The sequence below is a fragment of the Prionailurus bengalensis genome, chromosome E1 (genome assembly GCF_016509475.1).
Source record: "Prionailurus bengalensis isolate Pbe53 chromosome E1, Fcat_Pben_1.1_paternal_pri, whole genome shotgun sequence".
NCBI classification, from domain to species: Eukaryota; Metazoa; Chordata; class Mammalia; order Carnivora; family Felidae; genus Prionailurus; species Prionailurus bengalensis.
The window spans coordinates 49720468-49742277 of record NC_057347.1 but is presented as its reverse complement, the minus strand read 5'-3'; the positions used below and the strand labels follow the sequence as shown (position 1 = coordinate 49742277).

The 21810-nt window shown below is 41.0% G+C and overlaps 1 protein-coding gene across 1 annotated transcript in view; it reads left to right on the top strand.

The window, feature by feature from the left end:
- Positions 1-7379: 7379 nt before the first annotated feature.
- Positions 7380-21810, top strand: part of ABCA9 (ATP binding cassette subfamily A member 9) — a 63603-nt gene continuing 49172 nt past the window's right edge. The window contains exons 1-6 of the mRNA XM_043585108.1: positions 7380-7526; positions 13141-13242; positions 15037-15244; positions 16701-16865; positions 17921-18024; positions 18622-18848. Of these exons, the coding sequence (XP_043441043.1) occupies positions 13147-13242; positions 15037-15244; positions 16701-16865; positions 17921-18024; positions 18622-18848 (800 nt within the window). The 5' untranslated portion in view covers positions 7380-7526; positions 13141-13146. The remainder of the gene's footprint in view (positions 7527-13140; positions 13243-15036; positions 15245-16700; positions 16866-17920; positions 18025-18621; positions 18849-21810) is intronic.

Genomic DNA, 21810 nt, shown 5'->3' with positions numbered 1-21810 from the left:
AGTATTTCCTATTCAGCACATTGAATATATCCTGCCACTCCTTTCTGGCCTGCCAAGTTTCTATGGACAGATTGGGTGCAAACCTAATCTGTCTTCCCTTGTAGGTTAAGGACTTTTTTCCCTTGCTGCCTTCAGGATTCATTCCTTGTTTGTGTATTTTGTGAATTTGACTGATATGTCTTGGCAACGGCCAGCTTTTGTTGAATTTAATGGGAGTTGTCTGTGTTTCTTAGATTTTGATGTCTGTGTCCTTCCCCAGATCAGGGAAATTTTCAGCTATAATTTGTTCACATAAATCTTCTGCCCTATTTTCTCTGTCTTCATCTTCTGGGACTCCTATGCTATGAATGTTATTATGTTTTAATAAATCGCTGAGTTCCCTAAGCCTGCCTTCATGATCCCTGACCTTTGTTTTCCTCATCTTTTCAGCTTCTTTATTTTCCATAATTTTATCCTCTATATTTAGCTGACTCGCCCCTCTGCCTCATCCGTCCTTATGTTTATGGCCTCCATTTGTGTTTGCCCTTCGGTTACAGCATTTTTAATTTTGGCCTGACTTTTAGTTCTTTTATCTCTGCAGAAAAGGATTCTCTGTTGACTTCTATGCTTTTTTCCAATTCAGCGAGTATCCTTATAATCATTGTTTTAAATTCTAGTTCAGACATTTACTTTTATCTGTGTTGATTAAATCCCTGGCCATTATTTCTTCCTGTTCTTTCTTTGGAGATGAATTCCTCCAGCTTATCATTTTAGAGGAAGAAAACAGCAACAACAACAATGAAAAGAATGATAATAATCATAATACAATGAAATAAAAATTTAAAAATTAAAAAAAATCAAATAAAAGAAGCTAGATCCTGGGTGTGTTTTGGTCTGCTTGTTAACAGAAGCTTGATAAAAAAAAGAGAGAGAGAGAGAGAAAAGAAAAAGAGTGGGAAAAACTTTTAAAGAATAAGAAATAATGGGGCGCCTGGGTGGCGCAGTCGGTTAAGCGTCCGACTTCAGCCAGGTCACGATCTCGCAGCCCGTGAGTTCGAGCCTCGCGTCAGGCTCTGGGCTGATGGCTCAGAGCCTGGAGCCTGTTTCCGATTCTGTGTCTCCCTCTCTCTCTGCCCCTCCCCCATTCGTGCTCTGTCTCTCTCTGTCCCGAAAATAAATAAACGTTGAAAAAAAATTAAAAAAAAAAAAAAGAATAAGAAATAATAAATGATAAAATAAAATTTTAAAAAATTAAAAAAGTTTTGCTCTTTCTGTGTCCAAGAAACAAAAGAAAAGAAAAACAATAAAAACAAAAGCGACAACAAAAACGAACAAAAACAAAACAAAAAAACAAATAAAGCTAGATCCAGTTTCTCCTAGAGCTGAAACTTTGCAGCACTCTATGATCAGTAGGCTAAGTGCATGGAAGGGATTTGCTGGTCTTCTGGGGAAGGGGCCTGCTGCTCTGATTCTCAGGTGGACTTGCCCTAGTGGAGGTGAGCTTGGAGGGCACAGGGGTGTGGGGCTTGGTACAGTGGCTCCATTCTCCACTTGATGGTGGAATTTAGCTCACTGGGGTCAATCAGTGTTGGTGGGCAACTGGTGAAAATGACTTCACCTCACTCTCCAGAGCAGGAAGTTTGAGCCCTCATGCGTGCACAATCAGTCACCCCTTCTATGTCCCCTGTTTCTGTTTCTCTCTGTGTCTGAGCTCCCTCCAGAGTTTCATCACAGGCATGGCTATGTTTCAATACACCCCATTTGAGAAACCCCTGCAGCTCAGACCCGTAGTGATCTTCTGGGGGAGGGTGTCATCATGCTGTGGCCGGCTTCTCCCAGGAAATGGTCGTGCCACCATGCAGTGGCAGCAGCTCAGAGTTTACGGTAAATCGTAACACACAGCCAGAGCCAGAGTTTGCTGCCCTCAGCTGGAGTCTTTGTGTGGGTATGGAGCCTTGATGGTTGGTGTCTGCTGGGTCTTTGGCTCACAGAGAGGCCATATGACCTCTACCGGGGTGTGCTTTCTTTCACAAGCTGGATGAGCTACTCTGTCTCCCCTCTTTATTTCTCCTCCCTGCGAAAATGGCTCCCTCCCCTCTGTGGCATCCCGGCTCTTCTCTCTCCAATTCAACTCTCCACACCATGTCCCTGCCTCCTTCTCTCCCTCAAATTATGCAGATTGTTCCATTAATCCTCAGATCGATTTCCTCGGCGTTCAAAACGGTTTGATGTTGATCTAGCTGAGTTCGAGAGACGAGACAGGCCCAGGGTCCCCTTACTACTCTGCCATCTGAACTCCTCCTCGTAACATCTTATTTTTAAAATAAATGATTTAAGACATTTTCACTCTTAGTCAAAAACAAAGGCATAAACAAACAAACAAACAAAAATCCAGAATGGCAGAGCAACAGAAATACAGGCAGAAAAAACGAATGAACTTATTAGTCAATTTACAAATGGCCAGAGATTGTATTAAACTATGCTTGACGTCACAAGTAACCTAAGAGATGTACGGGAAGTCATTAAGGTGGTATTATTTTTTTTTATCAATCAGATTAGTAATTTTTAAAAATAACTATAATTTCCAGGGTAAGATGTGTGAAATAGACAGAGGGGACTAAGAGTACATTTACCTTGATGAGCACTGAGTAATATACAGAATTGTCACATCACCATATTGTACACCTGAAATGTGTATGCGAATTATACTTGAATAAAAAAATACCCATAAGTTCCAGTTTTGCCAAGGCTGTGGAGAGTATAATAGCTAGCATTTTACTGAGTGCTCACGCAACGCTAGATGCTGTGCAAAATACTTTACGTGTGTTGTTTCCTTTAATCCCTACTCTACCCCCAAATTCTAAAGTTTCAAATCCTAAAAGACTCTTTTGCATAGTAGCGTACTCTCTGTCTCTTACAGGTGAGTCCCTTGCTCAGCATTGCACAGCTAGTAAGGAGTAGAGCTCAGGTTTCAAGGTCAGATATGCTGGCAGACTTATCCATATGGGGTGGAGCATAGGCACAGAAATAGCAGGTCATCGGGGGGAAGACAGTTAGAGACTTAGGTTGATTTTTTTTCCCTTGCCAGAGTAAGGTAGGTTCAAGTATGTTTGTCAGCATTTAAGGGTGATCACTAGTAGAATAAAAGACTAGAAACTTGTTACCTGGGGCTTTCCACATGAGACGAGAAAAGGACAAGTGGAACCTAAGAAAGGGAACAGAGAACAAACGTGATCAGTGTAGACATGGAGAAACAGGAAAACCACAGGAAAGCTTAATTTGGAGACTGCATAGTGAGATGACTGGATAAAATGACTTGGTTATCCCAGGGATTTACATCTCTCACAGAAAGTAGAAGATTCGCAGGCCAGTGAAAAGAAAGACAAAATTCTACTGCTCCAAGAGACATCCTGGAGACAGATAAGAGAATTAGGTAAAAATATATCTGAGAAATGCAAATGGAAGTAATCATCGAGGGCAGGAATATATCACACAAAGGATCTTTCAAGGCAAAGAAGAGAGAGCACAAAACAGAACCAAGTTTGTTTCTTATATTTAAAAAAAAAAGACAGAGAGAAAGTTTTGGAGAGTATTTGCCAAAACTCAGATACAGCCATGCAGCTGGGTCCAAGGAAGGACAAAAAACAACAGCAAAGTCCCTGGGAATCAAGCAGATGTTCTCAGCTTCTCTCTCTCTCCGTCTCTCTCTCTCTCTTTCTGGATGCTGGGCGGCTCCACCCTTCATTCTTTGCAAATCGGGTTGGTTTTTTTTTTTTTCTTGCTTTTGCACACGGTGTTGAGGGCTATACACAAGTCCGTGGCGCTATAATCAGCCAGGAAAGAATTCAAATAGAATGCTTTACACCACGTGAAATCTATAAAGTTTCTGGCACTGGAGAATATTGTCGCCAAATATACGGAGCAAAAGGCAAGGCGAGTTGTAAAATGTGTGCATCTAAGGTGAGAATCATTTTTTTTTAATATGATTTATCGTCAAATTGATTTCCATACAACACCCAGGGCTCATCCCAACAGGTGCCCTCCTCAACGCCCCTCACCCACTTTCCCCTCGCCCCCACCCCCCATCAACCCTCAGTTTGTTCTATTTAAGAGTCTTTTATGGTGGGGCGCCCGGGTGGCTTAGTTGGTTGAGTGTCTGACTTCGGCTCAGGTCACGACCTCATGGTTTATGAGTTCGAGCCCCGGGTCGGGCTGTGTGCTGACAGCTCAGAGCCTGGAGCCTGTTTTGGATTCTGTGTGTGTGTCTCTCTCTCTGCCCCTCCCCCACTCACACTCTGTCTCTCTCTCAAAAATGAATAAATGTTAGAAAAAATTTTTTAAAAAAAAGAGTCTCTTATGGTTTGCCTCCTTCCCTCTCTGTAACATTCCCCCCCTCCCCCATGGCCTTCTGTTAAGTTTCTCGGGATCCACACATGAGTGAAAACATATGGTATCTGTCTTTCTCTGCCTGGCTTCTTTCACTTAGCCTAACACTCTCCAGTTCCATCCACGTTGCTACAAATGGCCAGATTTCAGATAAAGAAGATGTGGTTTACATATACAATGGAATACTACTTGACAATGAGAATCATTGAATGAACACACACACACACACACACACACACACACAAATGAGACATCAGAGCACTTGTTATTTAAGCCACAGACTGGAGATGGTCCGAGCTTTTACCCAGGATCCGCTACTGCCAACTGTGTGCATTTGGGTACATTATTTAAACTCTCTGGGCTTCATTTTTCTCATCCGTAAAATAGCACCTACCTGAGGAGACTATTATGTGATTGTGTTCATATTTAAGTGTGCCCTGCGTATTGTAGGTGCCATATGTGGCTGCTTAGTAATTACCTTTTGCATAAAATCGGTGCCATTCCACCTTCCAAATGCCAATGGCATGATTTGGTTTTAATTGGCCGGCTGATCCTGAAGCTTATTTAGAAAAGTAAAGACGTAGGGGTAATCAAGAACATGTTGAAAAGAAGATTAATGAGGGTGCTGTTGCTCTGTTATAGAGGTAGAGAGATTACGACGTGGCCGCATTGAAGGAAGAAACCAAGATTCTAAAGGAAAAAATAGCGTCTGAAGGAGAGTGGGAGGTACGGGCTCCCACTTATGGAATGAATAAGTCACGGGGATGAGAGGGACAGTATAGGGAATAAAGTCAATGGTATTATAAGAGTGTTGTACGGACAGATGCAGCTACATTGTGATGACCACAGCGTAACAGGTAGACTTATTGAATCGCTATGTTGTACACTGGAAACCAATGCAACATTGTGTGTGAACTATACTTCAACTAAAAAAGGGGAAGGAAGGAAGGAAGGGAGGAAGGGAGGGAGGAAGGGAGGGAGGAAGGGAGGGAGGAAGAAAGAAAGAGAGGAAGAAAGAGAGTCCAGAAGCCAACAAGTTTTTTCTTAGAAAAAAGTTACTTGAGAAACATTTCCTAGGGGTGCCTGGGTGGCACAGTTGGTTAAATGTTCAACTCTCGGTCTCAGCTCAGGTCACGATCTCACAGTTGGTGAATTCGAGCCCCACGTGGAGCTCGGCGCTGACAGTGCGGAACCCGCTTGGGATTCTCTCTCTCCCTCTCTCTCTGCGCCTCCCCTGCTTGTGCGTGCTTTCTCTCTCTCTGTCTAAAAATAAATAAATAGACTTAAAAAAGAAAGAAATGCATTTCCTAAATGATACTCTCTGTTTACAAAATGCTGGTGAGGTTATTAAAAGTGATAATTTTGCATCTTCTACAGAAGACAGCAGGCTTGCAGAAACACTCAGCAAGTTTTGTTTGTTTTTTTTTTTTTACTTCCATAGTCTCATGCATTAATGAGTTCGATCTGTGTCTATTTGGCTGGCTGAACAATCTCTGGACACACAATTAGCAAAAGAGTACACATGATTGCATAAACATTAAGGGATGGGAAGTAGGTGAGGAAGATTTCATGTGATTATCGTGGACAATGGGACGCAGACGAGCCCATTCAGTTTAAGAACTGCGTGCAGGGGCGCCTGGGTGGCGCAGTCGGTTGAGCGTCCGACTTCGGCCAGGTCACGATCTCGCGGTCTGTGAGTTCGAGCCCCGCGTCAGGCTCTGGGCTGATGGCTCGGAGCCTGGAGCCTCTTTCCGATTCTGTGTCTCCCTCTCTCTCTGCCCCTCCCCCGTTCATGCTCTCTCTCTGTCCCAAAAAAAATAAATAAAAACGTTGAAAAAAAAAATTAAAAAAAAAAAAAAAAAAAAGAACTGCGTGCACAGCACATTGTTTCTCCTTCAGTTGTGTATTCAGAAAGCAATCACAGTGCAGAAGCACCCAACGGACTTATGGACTGCAAGCAGAAAGAGTGTGGTCCTTTTTCACTTTTCTTCTTCAGCCAAAAATAGACTCTGTGCATTACAAGGAGTTTCGGAATTGCCTTGTCTTCAACCTAAATGAAATGCTCAAAAAAGATAGAATGGCACCTCTTACCTGTTACAAATGTTTCTTGAAAACTATGGAGGGGAGCCTGGGCAGCTCTGTGGGTTAAGTGTCCGACTTCAGCTCAGGTCACGATCTCACGTTTGGGGAGTTCAAGCCCCGCACCGGGCTCCCTGCTGTCAGCGCAGAGCCTGCTTCGGATCCTCTGTCCCCTTCTCTCTCTGCCCCTCCCCAACTCGTTCTCTTTTTTTTTTCTCTCTCTCTCTCTCTCCCCCCCCTCCTCAAAAATAAATAAGCATTAGAAGAAAAGAAAAATATGGAAAACAGGACATACTAAAAGCCAGCAGGTGGTTACAGAGAAAGGGGTTTGTTTGCTGGGACTTATAGAAATAGCAAGCTGGTAGGTCATGAGAATTGCAGGTGTTTTTATAGGATGTGCTCAAAGGATTTTCCTATTTTGCCCTCCCAGGAAGATGCTGTAGACGGCTGGCACGCAGCTGGGATGCAGATAAAAGTTCATTGTTTTACCCTGAAAAAATTACATCGCTTCACAGCCCTCTTTCCGTATCTCGGTTTTAAGAGCTAAATTTCGGTGGAAGATTTTGAGTTGCTTTCTGACCTGATTGTATACTTACAGCTATCATTTTTTAAAACCTTTTCTTTTTCAACCTCTCCCGGCTCTGCTTTTCTCCCAACTGGCTCTTTACTTGCGTTTCTTTAAAAAGACTGTGCTGGGGGCCAGCTCTCCCATTAGGGCTTTGTATGAAAAAGCTAATTGAGAAAGACTAGCTTCTCTTTGGTTTGATAGTTCCTAATGTTTTGATACGTCCAGCCAGCCATCTGCAACTACAAACTCCCTGCTGAGGAGCTGGCTGGGAGACAAAGAAATGGAAAACTGTGGAGAAGTCACCATGTGATGTGAGCAGAGAGTTTTTGGCAGGCTGGCTGAATTAAGACCATAATCCTTTTCGGAAATCATTCTAAAACGGAACTATTCACAATAAACATGAAATTAAAAGCATGATGTAGTAGTGACCCAAAAGGAATGTGAATTCTTCTCCAGGACATGCAGAGACATGTGGAGGAACCGTTTCTAGATTCTTGCCCCAGCTTTCCTGAGAGTAAGTTAATCTCTGAAATTGTGATTGTTTTGCATATACAACTATAACTTACGACTTCGAATAGGGAATGCCAAACATTTGGATGAAAACTATTCGAGGCAGTAAGTTATTCGTTGTTTTGATTTTCCCCCAACCAGCTGAGTGTTTTCTATTGTATGGCTAAATAACCCGTTGGGGAACTAAGCGGTTTTGTTTTTTTTTTTTTCATTTTTACCCTATGACTAACGCGTGTTTGGACAAATAGCATATATTATCTAAAAGGTATTAGACGGATTGAAAGGAATGTCACTTTCTGTCATTTCTTTGCAAATAGGGGCTGCTTCCCCAGTTATTAGAATTACTTACTCTTTTTTGTTTGTTTTCCGTTTTACTGCCAGAGTATTTGTAAACATGGAGGTGGGGGGGGGCACATGATTTTCTGAGTGAGTTTTGAATTGTTTTAGCTGGCTGCGGATTTTCAAGAAAACTTAGGGCAACATTTTCATTGACCTTGTTTATATACTACATCTATAGGCGTCTTGATCTAATTTGTCTGCAATGTACTTATTTTCTGAATATGAGGAATTCTTTCTGGCAGGAGGTGACTGGCTTTTTACAGAGCCACATTATTATTTCTAGATCACACAACTTCCGATTGGGAGCAATGTAAGCTAGTTAGATGTTTTGTGCTACTGTGGTGAATACTAATTTTTTTCCCCCTGACATTTACATCGGGATGTGTAGCGGGAAAAAAAAAATCGGTCTTAACAGTCCGAAGGAAATACCCACAATCATGACAATTAGGTCATGTTAATTTCTTGTATTCATCAATATTTTCTAGCACATGCATTGCTAAAGAAAGAAAGAAGAGTAGGCATGTAGGCGATGTATTTAACCCTCTCAGATACCATGGCTTACCTGGGCACTGGTTTCTTAATTGGTGACATCGTAGTGTCATTTCAGTTGGGATCTCCAGGCCGTCACAGCCTGCTCTGGTGGTGCTATCTACGGTCAAGAACTCATCCACATAGCTTCTGGATTCCTTTGTTAATTTTTGGACAGTTTTTGAACATAAATTCACGCCCTCATTTGTTCCACAAACAACTCTTTGTGTCCTAAAGCCCTCGCCTTCGTCTTGTTCTCGGTTTTCACGCTCTCAGACTCCCTTTTGTGCTCCGTGTATTAATTTTCATTGCTGCTGTAACAGAGGACCATGAACTTTGTGGTGGGAAACAAAACAGATTTATCATCTTACAGTTTGAGAGGTGAGAAGTGTGATGTGAGTCTCACCGGATGAAAATCAAGCTGCTGGCAGGGGGGCCTTCCATTCTGCAGAGCTATTCTGTTTTCTTGCCTCCTACAGCTTCCAGGGGCTGCCGTATTCCTCAGCTCAGGCCCACCTTCCTCCATCTTCAAAGCCAGCAACAGGTTGAGTCCTTTTAACATCACCTCATCTGACTGCCTTTTTTACCTCCCTTTTCCACTTTTCAGGACGCTTGTGATTACTTGGATCCACCCAGATCATCCAGGATCGTCTCTCTGACTTTAAGTCAGTTGATTGGCAACCTCACTCCCATCCATTACCTTAATTCTCCTTTGCGGTATAATGTAACATATTCACAAGTTCCAGGATTAGAAGGAAACCATTATTCTGCCTACCACGTTCCTCTTCAATTATTCCATGCCTTTCAGACTGAAAGAGCAGATTCACAATACTCTTTACAATACACAATGATTAGGTTTTATCTCTGGCAATGCCTCCCAAGGCTGCCTTGAGTAAGTGATCTTCCCATTTGAGTTACCTCCTAAATACCAGGAGGGACCAGAATATTTGTGGCTTTGCTCTCACCCCATGGATAAGATCAGCATTAGGCCATGAATCTAGTAGCCAGAAACAACCTCATTAACTCATATGATGGAAGAGACCATACAACTCTATGGTTTCCACCCCTTTTCAATATAGAGCCAAAGGAAAAGAGAACACGACCACCCCGAAAACCCAGATCTTATTGGCCAATCGACCTTGTGCTCTAAGCTTTGTGCCAAGGCTCAAGCCACTACCCTTGGACCATTTCCTGGACCAACTCCCACTCCTAGAATGTTGGGTTCTATTAAGTAAGGTTATGCTTCATGGTTTCTTCATGAAGTAAGATAATTCATGAGCATTCATGCTTTACAAGTCTCAGAGAAATTTTGTCATTCTTCCTGATGGGAAAATAATGAGATAGACCTCTTGCAATTCAATTATGTAACTCATTCCAGTAGATACACTAGTAATTCTTGGGCTCCACTAAGACGATCATACAAATAGTTACATCATACTACCACTACCAGACTGAGTGTTATATCTAGAATCTGCTGCCTTCGCTAGGTTTGAAAGAGATCATTTAATGGCTGTTGGGCAGATATGTCCTGAATTGTTGTTATATAGGTTCTATATATATGATGTCCTCTGCAAACAATTCTATAGAGTCGCTGATGACTTGGCCTACGTATTGGAAACCAACAATCTGGCTGACTGGTAGACCTGTGTGTAAGCCTGAAGGCTAGTCCTCTCTCCCTGTGAGCCTAAGCCCTGTGCGGATTACCCCCAAGGCCAAGGTTGAGCCCATAAATAGGAGGCAATGGAGGACTTCCACTGACAACAGCAGAGTGCCTACATGGGTGCCTACAAATAGTCAGGTCTATGTTGACTCTGATAATATACTATTAGAATGAGCTTCCAACTCAAGGAACTCCAACTACAAATTTATTTGATTCATGTGTCCATTGTCTGCTCACCCCTTATCCCTATTTCAACCTCCCACCTATCCACTTGTACGCATGGGGAAGGAAGAGAACATCATGAATCTGAAAATTATTTTAGGTGCTTCTTTTCTACTGGCAATAAAATGGGTCCCACCACATTGCAAGAATCAACTTTGTCTGTAATGACACCATACACACCCCTTTACCAAACAGACCTTACCACGATAACTATAACTTTCTGTCCATACTTTTCCAACAAGGAGCACTTTCACACCACCGGGTTCAACTCTGACAAGGTCTCAGAAATCTAGACAGCACGAGAAAGCACAGAACTTCAAAGATTCTCTCTATTGTTCAGGACCTTTCTTACCTCTTTTACTTTTTTTTTTTTTCTGAGAAAATCCAATGTGGCTGTAGGGTGAAGAAAAATTGCCTAGGCTATTTTTATTCTTCGCATTTTAGACTCTTTTCGATTCTACGTTTTGCATCCCACACGTACATCATCTAAGGTTTGATTTTTTTCCTCCTCATCTCTGCAAATACCCTTTGCCATGGACACACCTTGTCTCCCCACCCACACTCAGATGAGGGGCTTGTCCCCCCGGTCCAGAAGCCGCAAGGTTGGCTCTCTTTGCACCCATCATGGGCTTGTTTTTCTTGACAATTCAGTTCATCAAAGTCTTCTTGCGTCTGTTGGTTTTTGTTCATGCCATGGGACTGTGCTTTTCATTTTGTTTGGGTTATTGTTGTTTCTACCACTGGGGTAAAGATGTTCCACATTCTTCTGTATCCCGGCTGTGGGCTTGAAGAAAACAACAATACTGTATTCGTGCACATTCTCGTCGCCTTCCTTGACTTCCCACAAGGTGAAACCAGCTGCCATGCTTCTGCCATGGCTTTTCACCCGACGGGTCATTTCAAGGGAAAGAATACTGTGTGGGTTTCAGGGATCTCTTAATAATTTAGATTCAGTTCACTTTGTCAATTAATTTTTGATTCATAAGCACATTGTGGTACTCCTTTGTGTATATTTCTTAATTTGAAGCAAAATTTAATAATTTGGTGGGGGAGTATCTGTGGTTTGGGGTTAAATCATTCTAGTTTTATCGCAAATAAATATTTCATCCGTGTTCTTTATTTTTGTCCCTCTGGGTAGATTTTTCAAAGGAAAGAGGGCAAATCATTTTCTTACTTCTACTTGGAAGATATCAGGCTGGTTTCTGTTCCATTATACATTGTCGACTCATTCCTTCCTGAATGACCACACCTCTATGCTGTCAACTTGATTCCAACTTTCCCCTCTATCCTTTAATTTTAAAAAATCATTACTTTTTGATATTTTCTGTCATTGTATTTGGTACTTGGAGAGCTTTTTTGGGAAATACGCATCTTTCCACTACCTTGAAAAATTCATTTCCATTGGACTTTTCACAATGTTATTTTCTTCAATGTATTCTTCTTGCAACTGTGTTTTCTTCTTTTGGGGTATCTCTTTACCAAATACTTTACTTTGGGTCCTTTGTTTGTTTGTTTGTTTGTTTGTTTCTACTTCATGTAGTTTTATCTCTCTCATTGTTTCTAAGTGAGTTTTAATTTTCTTTGAAAATTTGGGACTATTACAAAATTTTTCTCTGTATCATAGATTTTATATTCTTTACTGACTTCGATGGGAATTTTAAGTAGGATTATTGGCTTTTCATTTCTTCTTACCTTTCTCCTTGAATTTAACTATAGTTCATTATATGGAAGATTTAAAACCTTGTCTTCTGTTTATTGTAATAAAGCTGTCTTTTTTTTAAAAACCCGTATATTTTCTCTGCCTTTTGCAGAGATTACTCTGAGAGTAATCGATCTTTCCTTATGTTCCAGCATTTGGGGGTTCCTAATAATTACTACACAGAGCAAAGCCCATGGATAAGTAGTCTGAGTGGATCCCTCCTAGAGCTCCTCACCACCTGTCTGGGTGCTGGTAGAATCTCTGATCTTGCACTAAATGGAGAATTGATCCCCACAATCCCTAGACGAATTTCTTTAAAAAAAAATTTTTTTTAATGTTTATTTATTTTTGAGAGAGACAAAGAAAGACAGAGCACAAGCGGGGGAGAGGTAGAGAGAGGGGAGACACAGAATCTGAAGCAGGCTCCAGGCTCTGAGTCATCAGCACAGAGCCCCACGCAGGGCTTGAACTCTCCAACTGCGAGATCATGACCTGAGCCAAAGTCGGACGCTTAATGGACTGAGCCACCAAGCGACCCCCTAGATGAATTTTGACAACAGCATGGCACACTGGTTAAGAGTGAGGTCTCCAGGGGCGCCTGGGTGGCGCAGTCGGTTAAGCGTCCGACTTCAGCCAGGTCACGATCTCGCGGTGCGTGAGTTCGAGCCCCGCATCAGGCTCTGGGCTGATGGCTCGGAGCCTGGAGCCTCTTTCCGATTCTGTGTCTCCCTCTCTCTCTGCCCCTCCCCCGTTCATGCTCTGTCTCTCTCTGTCCCAAAAATAAATAAAAACGTTGAAAAAAAAAATTAAAAAAAAAAAAAAAAAAGAGTGAGGTCTCCAGAAGTTGGTTTTCCGGAATAAAGCTCTGATTCTGCTGTCCATCATTCGCTGTGTTGGCCTCTGCGTGCCTCATTTCCCTCATCTTTAATATGGGGAGACTAACAGGATCTACGTCAAAGGTTTATCATGGGGATTAAAATAATTGACACGCTAGTTAGCTTCAACTTCCCCTTGTATGCTTTTAGCTTTCTGGCTCCCTTTTCTATACCTGCAGTTGAGAACAGCTGCTACAATGTTTTTTTTTTTTTTTTTTTTTTTTGGTTTGATTGCACAACGTTTCCTATAGCAGACCTTCACACTTACTTTACTTTCTTATTTCAAAATAAACAGGGCAGAATGAGCAAGAGGCACATAAGCGTGGGTCAGCAAACGTGCGCCCTTCTCTGCAAGAACTTTCTTAAAAAATGGAGGATGAAAAGAGAGACCTTGTTGGTATGCTTCAGCGTCTTCTCATGCTTCAAAGAGGAAACTGTGGGAGTTTTCTGGGTGGTACACACTCTATCTTCATTATTTAATGTTTCATATATATACACACACATGTATACACTTTTTAACTCCCAGGCTGGATTTCTTTGTTCAAATTCTGGACTTCGCTATTCCTTTAACTGAGAGTCCTTTAAATATATTATTAGTAGATTTCCTACTGGAGGCATTCTTTAAATAACTGATGTTCAGAAGCTTCCTGAAAAATAAAGCCACATCTGTACATTGCAGACATCATACTTCTTAACATCTGAACTCATCTGAAACTCATGAAGGAATAGGTATAAAAGTTCAGGGTCAAAGTCAAAGAAAGAGGTAAATTTAATCCAAAATTAATGCAACAAATAATCCAAAATTTAAAAAACCCAACAACTTCAAAGGATACCTTATAGCACTTCTACACAAGCCTACTTTGGACACAGACAGCATCAATTTGAAAGAAATGATGGGTATATAAAGAAACAGGACAAGAAAGTGGCATTTTGAACTTTTGCTCTATTAAGAGAGTATTTTCTTCCAGTGAGAACGATCAGATGGGCTTTGTATAGAAAATTAAGTAAATTGAGAAAAACATAATAAAAAAATTAAATCACCCATTAAATATCCATAGTTCGAGGGTTAATCTATTAACATTTGATTTTATGAACATTGTGTGTGTGTGTGTGTGTGTGTGTGTTGTTTCAACAAGTATGTATTGAATGCTTAGATTGGCAGTAAATAAAGCATACAAAAATCCCTGCGTGGAGTAAAGATTACATAAGTATAAATATAAAAGTTGGATTCTACTTTATATAGGTGTTTTACTTCCAACCTTTTAACTGTGTTTCACATAAGCATTGTGTCTATCAATTGATCCATCTAGACCGATGCATTTGGTGTAAGTATAGACAACACGTATACTAAAAGATCAGGGGTGCCTGGGTGGCTCAGTCGGTTAAGCATCCGACTCCCGGTTCCAGCGCACGTCACGATCTTGTGGTTTCGGGAGTTCAAACCCTACATTGGGCTCTGCGAGGGCAGCATGGAGCCTGCTTGGGATTCTGTCTCCCTCTCTCTCTACCCGTCCCCGACTCGTGCTGTCTCTGTCTCTCTCAAAATGGATGGGTACACTTAAAAAAGGAATTTTTTTTAATAAGATCAGATGGTAAGTAAGATATATACCTCTTTTAACGCCCATGTGGTTAGAATTGAAAGGAAATAGTGAAGTGTGCTCTTAATGCCAGACTGCAAATGCATTCTGCTGCGTTTCCCATTTCGGAATGTTGTCACAAAGGCAAAGGTTTTTAACGTTCTTTTTATGAGCGGTTTTTTTAGGACTATCTTCTTCCACATGCAGGGTGGCAGCAGATAAAAATATGACCTTCCTCCTGTTGATGGAAGCTGGTAACCTATTTCATAACATATGACACTTCTTTATCATTGACGCTCGGGTTTCAACATGACTATAAGCCATTAGGCCATTCATGAAGCAATCCAGCCTCTAACACTCACATGAAAGTGTGATCAAATGTAGATTCTCAGTGATAATTGGGACCTGATGCCATAACTCTGTCTTGATGCATGGATGCGCATATTTCAAAATATGCAGAGTAAAAGACAAAAGAAAATTGAAACACTTGGAAACTGGGAGAGAAAACTGGTCCAAGCTACACAGAAAATTAAGTGTTTTAAGTTGTTCGTGGATGACTTATCTGTGGTTGAACAGCTATTGATTTGCTTTATTTTTCTCTCGTTGCTGTGTAGGAATGGTTTTTCTCATTTCTTCTAGTATTGTTTCCATACCGACTTTCCTCCAATTTACATCAAGTTAATGACTTTCCTCAATTGCCTGCAATGGATCTGGGACGTGTAGATCGTTTTAACGATTCTAATTATGTGATTGCGTTCACACCCGAATCCAAAACCACCCAGGAGATCATGAACAAAGTGGCTTCGGCCCCATTCATGAAAGGTATGTTCTCCTGCAGGTCTTTGCCAAACACACCCCTTTATGTTGGGATTAACTTTTATCCTCATTAGAGTCCGTATCAAAACGAGACAGTCCAGTATTATTCAAATGTATATTAGTGAGAAGATTCTGGAAATGTGGGACAGCACACGGTTTTTAAATCTCTTCAAATACATAAAAAATATATATATTCCGAAGCCGTTATATATGGAAAGTGGGATATACCAAATAAGTACTTATGGAATAGTCTTTCTCTCACCTCCGTGTCCTGGTAGCCCAGGAGTCCCAGCTCTGGCAGAAAGGAGATGCAGAGGTCTTGGACGGGATATTTACAGGGTGAAGAATATTGTCACCCCAGATAGAAGCCTACGAGGAAGAAAAGGTTCTGTCAGAAAGGCTCAGTAGTCAACTGGAAGAGACTCCCCCTGGTCAAACCCGGCATACTCTGAGCTCCAACAGGAATAATAAATGCAATGAGTTGAATCACATCCAATGTATACATGAAATCCAGGCTTTCGTAACGTATTAAAAGGAAAAAATGTTGCTTTGGGAGGATGGTTCAAAATCAGTTCCTACTATGAAAATCTGTGTATAAAGGGAAAATACCAGCATTTATTCTATATGAAGTGTATTATTGGATAATCAAACAGATGATGGAAAGCACTGTTCCATAAACATTTTCCACTAGTAAAAAACATGATGGGAATATGATATCACCATTTTGAAAGTGCCATTGAACCATTGGATCTAGGCACTGAGCGCCCATGGATGCTAATATCTCAGATAAAAAACAACAACAGCAACAATAAAATCAACCAAAAATCATGAAATCATGACACTCTGAAGAAAGAATACACACCACTTATAGTCTTGACGAAAGTATTGGACCTGAGTCTGATAAGCTTCTGGATGCAGCTGCCAGATTGCAGGAAATTGCGTGGTTTAAGTGGCCTGGGTTTGGTCAGTAGCAGTCATTAATTTACATTATATCTTTGGAATAAACAAATTATCTTGAGAAAACATTCTCCAAATTTAACAACTTTACGCTCTCTTTGGAAGTTTGGCCACAGGGGCACCATTGTCAAACGAAATTATATATTATAATTATAGCATGTATTTCCACTTTGGATAAATCTGTGTATGTAGGAGTGGTGGTGCTACTGTTCCAAATTCATTGTGTTTTAAGCCATTGTTTTAAAAGTGTTTTTTGCAGGGAAAGCGTGATCTATTTGCGATCAAAGTGATTGCCACATACCTCCGATTTTATCTAGATTTTAGACCCCCACCCCCAGTACGACTGTCTTATTTAGGACCAGCACAGCCTTTAGTGAATAAAGAATTTTCACCTAAAATAACTTAAGCATAACTGAATATGGCATGCTGTCTTTGGACCACATAGAAATCTTCTTACTTATTAGCTATCTCCTTTTTTCATAAGACTCTTTCTTTCATATGACAGGAAGAACAATCACGGGGTGGCCAGATGAGAACAGCATGAAAGAATTGGATTTAAACTACTCAATAGATGCAGTGAGAGTCATCTTTAATGATACCTTCTCATACCATTTAAAATTTTTCTGGGGAAGTAGAATCCCCAAGATGAAGGAACACAGAGACCATTCAGGTAACTTTCCTGCTAGAAATTTTTTTTTTTTGCTATTACATCATTAGTCACTAGAGGTCGCATGTGATAGCTGAACTCTGTCCCCAGCATGTACTTTTCATTTCTGAACATAAATGAGATTCATTCTTCCCATTATTATTGTTAAAGTTTATTTATTTATTTTGAGAGAGATCGTGTGGGAAGGGTAGAGAGAGAAGGAGAGAGAGAGAGAGAGAGAGAGAGAGAATACTAAGCAGGCTCCACACTATCAGTACGAACTACAAACCGTGAGATCATGACCTGATCCAAAATCAAGAGTTGGCTGCTTCACCGACTGAGCTGCTGAGGCGCCCGAAGATTCATCCTTTTTAAAAAAATTTTTTAACGTTTATTTATTTGTGAGAGAAGAGAGAGACTGAGCATGAGTGGGGGAGGGGCAGAGAAGGAGGAAGTCACAGAATCCCAAGCAGGCTCCAGGCTCTGAGACGTCAACACAGAGCCCGACACGGGGCTCAAACCCACGAACTGTGAGATCATGACCTGAGTCCTAGTTGGACGCTTAACCGACTGAGCCACTGAGACACCCCAAGGTTCATTCTTATTAAATAAAGCCTATGTTTCTAGGTATAATGTTTTATTAAGAAATTATATTTGCTATTATTATTCCTATGTTACTGCTAGATATAACCTGAAAGAGAGATTCTTGTTCAGTGAATACCAAATGTTTTTAAAAAAAAAAAAAAATCAGGGGCGCCTGGGTGGCGCAGTCGGTTAAGCGTCCGACTTCAGCCAGGTCACGATCTCGCGGTCCGTGAGTTCAAGCCCCGCGTCGGGCTCTGGGCTGATGGCTCGGAGCCTGGAGCCTGCTTCCGATTCTGTGTCTCCCTCTCTCTCTGCCCCTCCCCCGTTCATGCTCTGTCTCTCTCTGTCCCAAAAATAAACGTTGGAAAAAAAAATTAAAAAAAAAAATCAGTGCTTTCTTAGCACAAGCAAACAGAAGAGCAAAACTCAACAAAACATTCTTGGTTAATTGAGAGAATGACATTGTAAATGGTGGTGTTCTTCTTTCACCAAAGCTCACTGTCAAGTAACGGAAGGAAAAACCACATGTGAAGGTTCAATGTTCTGGGAGAAAGGCTTTGTAGCTTTTCAGGCCGCCATTAATGCTGCTATCATTGAAGTGAGTATTAAGTTAAAGAAGGCTAATCGTGCTGTAAGTTAACTTTTGATGCATGGTGCTGTAATGGGTTGTCCTATCTTATCATTGAATTTATCCACTTAATTTATTTGGCACAATGCACTGAACAACTGCTGTATTTAAGCCATGACACTAAGCCCTGAGGATCAGGAAATAAGGACAATACAGGCACTTTTCTCCAGGGATGCTGGATAGTGAGGGGATAGAAATATGGATATGGAGTCGTCATGAGAGATTAGGTTCTATCAATGGTGGAATTATAAATGCTGTGCAAGGCAAACAACGAAGCGGGAGATACTCTGATGAGAAATGTCAGCGGAGATGACTAACAGAGGTGACATTTCAGTGGTGACTTTGAGCAAGAGTAGAATTGTGTCCCTTAAAGATGGTAAATAGGCATGCTCTAAGGAGTCAGGACAAAACTTGGAGAGTGAGTTCCAGGAACTACAAGGGGCCAGATCACGAATGAGCATGGATATTTAAATGTGGAATGCACATCGTTTCTTATAACTGAGAGACAACGTGCGAGGTGATGATTAGCTCGATGATAACAATTTGTTCACTGATACCTTCCCTTAGATCACGACAAATCGCTCAGTGATGGAAGAGCTGATGTCAATTACTGGCATAAATATGAAGATACTACCTTTTGTTGCCCAAGCAGGAGTTGTGACTGATTTTTTCATATTCTTCTGCATTATTTCTTTTTCTGCCTTCATTTACTATGTATCAGTCAATGTTACACAAGAAAGGCAATACATTAAGTCATTGATGACAATGATGGGCCTTCGAGAGTCAGCATTCTGGTAAGTTACATGGTAAGTGAAGTGCAATCTATCACGCGACCTAAATAAACACAGCAAGCTAGCCAATTGGACTCCCTATGAAGTATCCTATTTAAACTTGATTCTTGCAGAAAGCAGAGCCTTATAAATGAATGGAATAGATTCAAGCAAGTTTGGTAAATGCAACTTTTCCTACTTCTTTGAATTAAAGAAAGCCTGATTCCATAGATGTCTGCTGATACCCGGGTCACTGTGCAATAGAAATGATGGCTCTCAGTCCCTAGTTGCCATACGTGAATGAACCCAAACGTATAAGAACTTGAGGTTTCTAATGTTTGATGAAATATACGTTTCAGATGTCTCGTTAGATGGGGTGGTTGATATCACCCCTGCGTTGAATGAACCAACACTCTGATGACACTGAATGAACAAGCCCGTTAAGCTCTTTAAGCACAGAGATTTCTGAGTGGAGGAAGTTAGAACCGAGGCCTGGGTGGCAGGAAATCACGGGTCTTCTCCTTCTGAGCGTTACCACCCCGAGCAAGCTACTTAATCTCTTTAAACCTCAGTGTTCTTTTCTGTGAAATATTGGTCATAGCATCTATTTCCGTTGGCTGTGAGGATTACAGAAGGGAATGTATTTGAAGTGCTTTGCATTGAGCTTAACAAAAAGTCAGCTGAATATTAGGTGGCACTCAATAGAAATTTGGGAAGGATCACAGTCTGAAAGGGCAGTAGATGTAAGTGAAGAAACCAAGGAGTGAATCCCCAGTTAACAACAACAAATTTTTAAAGAGTTTAGCCAAGGGGTGTATTTGAGATACAGAATAGTAAAAGCATGAGTTCTGGACTGAAAAAAGTCATGGTTTGAATTTGCTTTTTTTGCACACTGATGTTATTCTCAATAGTAAACAAGATTTGTAGAATATACAGAATAGATCTAGACATGTGCCCTGTAGTCTTTAAAAGAATGTTAGGCACTATTCAGTTGAGTAAGAAAATCCCGCATATTTTTTCTTTTTTTTTTTTTAATTTAAATTTTAGTTAACATACAATATGCAATATTGTATGTGCAATATGAGTTTCAGGAGTGGAATTCAGTGATTCATCACTTACGTGTAACCCCCAGGGCTCATCCAACAAGTGCCCTACTTAATGCCCATCTCCCATCTAGCCCATCCCCCACCCACCTCCCTCTGTCAACCCTTAGTTTGTTCTCTATTGTTAAGAGTCTCTTGTGGTTTGTTTCCTTTCCTCTTTTCCCCTCTTTCCCATATGTTCATCTGTTTTGTGTCTTATATTCCGCACATGAGTGAAATCATATGGTATTTGTCTTTCTCTGATTGACTTATTTTGCTTAGCATAATACATTCTAGCTCTATCCACATCATTGCAAATGGAAAGATTTCTTTTTTTTATTTAAATTCAAGTTAGTTAACATATAGTATAACATTGCTTTCTAGAGTAGAATTCAGTGATTCATCCCTTACATATAACACCCAGGGCTCATCCCAACAAGTGCCCTCCTGAATGCCCATCACCCATTTTGCCCATCCCCCGACCCAACACCCCTCCAGCAACCCTCAGTTTGTTCTCTGTATTTACAAGTCTGTTATGATTCGCCTCCCTCTCTCCTTTTATCTTATTTTATGTTTCCTTACCTTCCCCTATGTTCAACTGTTTTGTTTCTCAAAGTCTACATATGGGTAAAATCATATGGTATTTGTCTTTCTCTGACTGACTTATTTCGCTTCGCATAATACACTCTAGTTCCATCCATGTTGTTGCAAATGGCAAAATTTCATTCTTTTTGACCACTGAGTAATATTCCTATATATGTATATTCATATATATATATATATATATATATACACACACACCACATCTTCTTTATCCATTCATCAGTCGATGGACATTTGGGCTCTTTCCGTAATTTGGCTATTGTTGATAATGCTTTTACAAGTACGTGCCCCTTCAAATCAGCATTTTTGTATCCTTTGGATAAATACCGAGTCGTGCAATTGCTGGGTTGTGGATTGGTTCTATTTTCAATTTTTTGAGGAACTCCCGTACTGTGTTGCAGAGTGCATTCCCACCTACGGTGCAAAAGTGTTCCCCTTTCTCCAGATCCTCACCAAAACCCGTTGTTTCTTGTGTTGTTAATTTTAGCCACTCTGCCCAGTGTCAGGTGGTATCTCATCGTGGTGTTGACTTGTACCTCCCTGGGGATGAGTGATGTTGAGCGTCTTTTCATGTGTCTGTTCTCTGGAAAAGTGTCTATTCATGTCTTCTGCCCATTTCTTAACTGAAGACCCCACGTTTTAATGCTGCCAATTGATACCAATTCTATTTATTTATTTCCTCCAGAAATGTTTAAGTGAGTACAAAAGTGGAGAAAATGGATTGCTGGTTTGGTCTAGAATGGGAGTTTTGTCTGGTGTCTCTCTTTTTGTACGAAAATTGTGTACCTCAATACTGAAGGAAACTTTGCTCACTGTGTTTTTAAAAGAATAGAAGGGGCGCCTGGGAGGCTCAGTGGGTTAAGCGTCCAACTCTTGGTTTCAGCTCAGGTCATGATCTCACAGCTTCATGGGTTTAAGTCCCACATCAGACTCTATGCTGGTGGCACAGAGCCTGCTTGGGGTTCTCTCACTCTCCCTCTGCCCCTCCCCTACTCACTCTGTCTCTGTCTCTCTCAAAATTATAAATAAACCTAAAAAAAAGAATAGGGGCACCTGGGTGGCTCAGTTGGTTAAGCATACGACTTCGGCTTGGGTCATGATCTCGTGGTCCGTGAGTTCGAGCCCCATGTCGGGCTCTGTGCTGACAGCTCAGACCTTGGAGCCTGCTTCAGATTCTATGTCTCTCTCTCTCTCTCTCTCTCTCTCTCTCTCTCTCTCTCCCTGCCCCTCCCCCACTCATGCTCTGTCTCTCTCTTTCAAAAATAAATACACATTAAAAAATTAAAAAAAAATAGAAATCT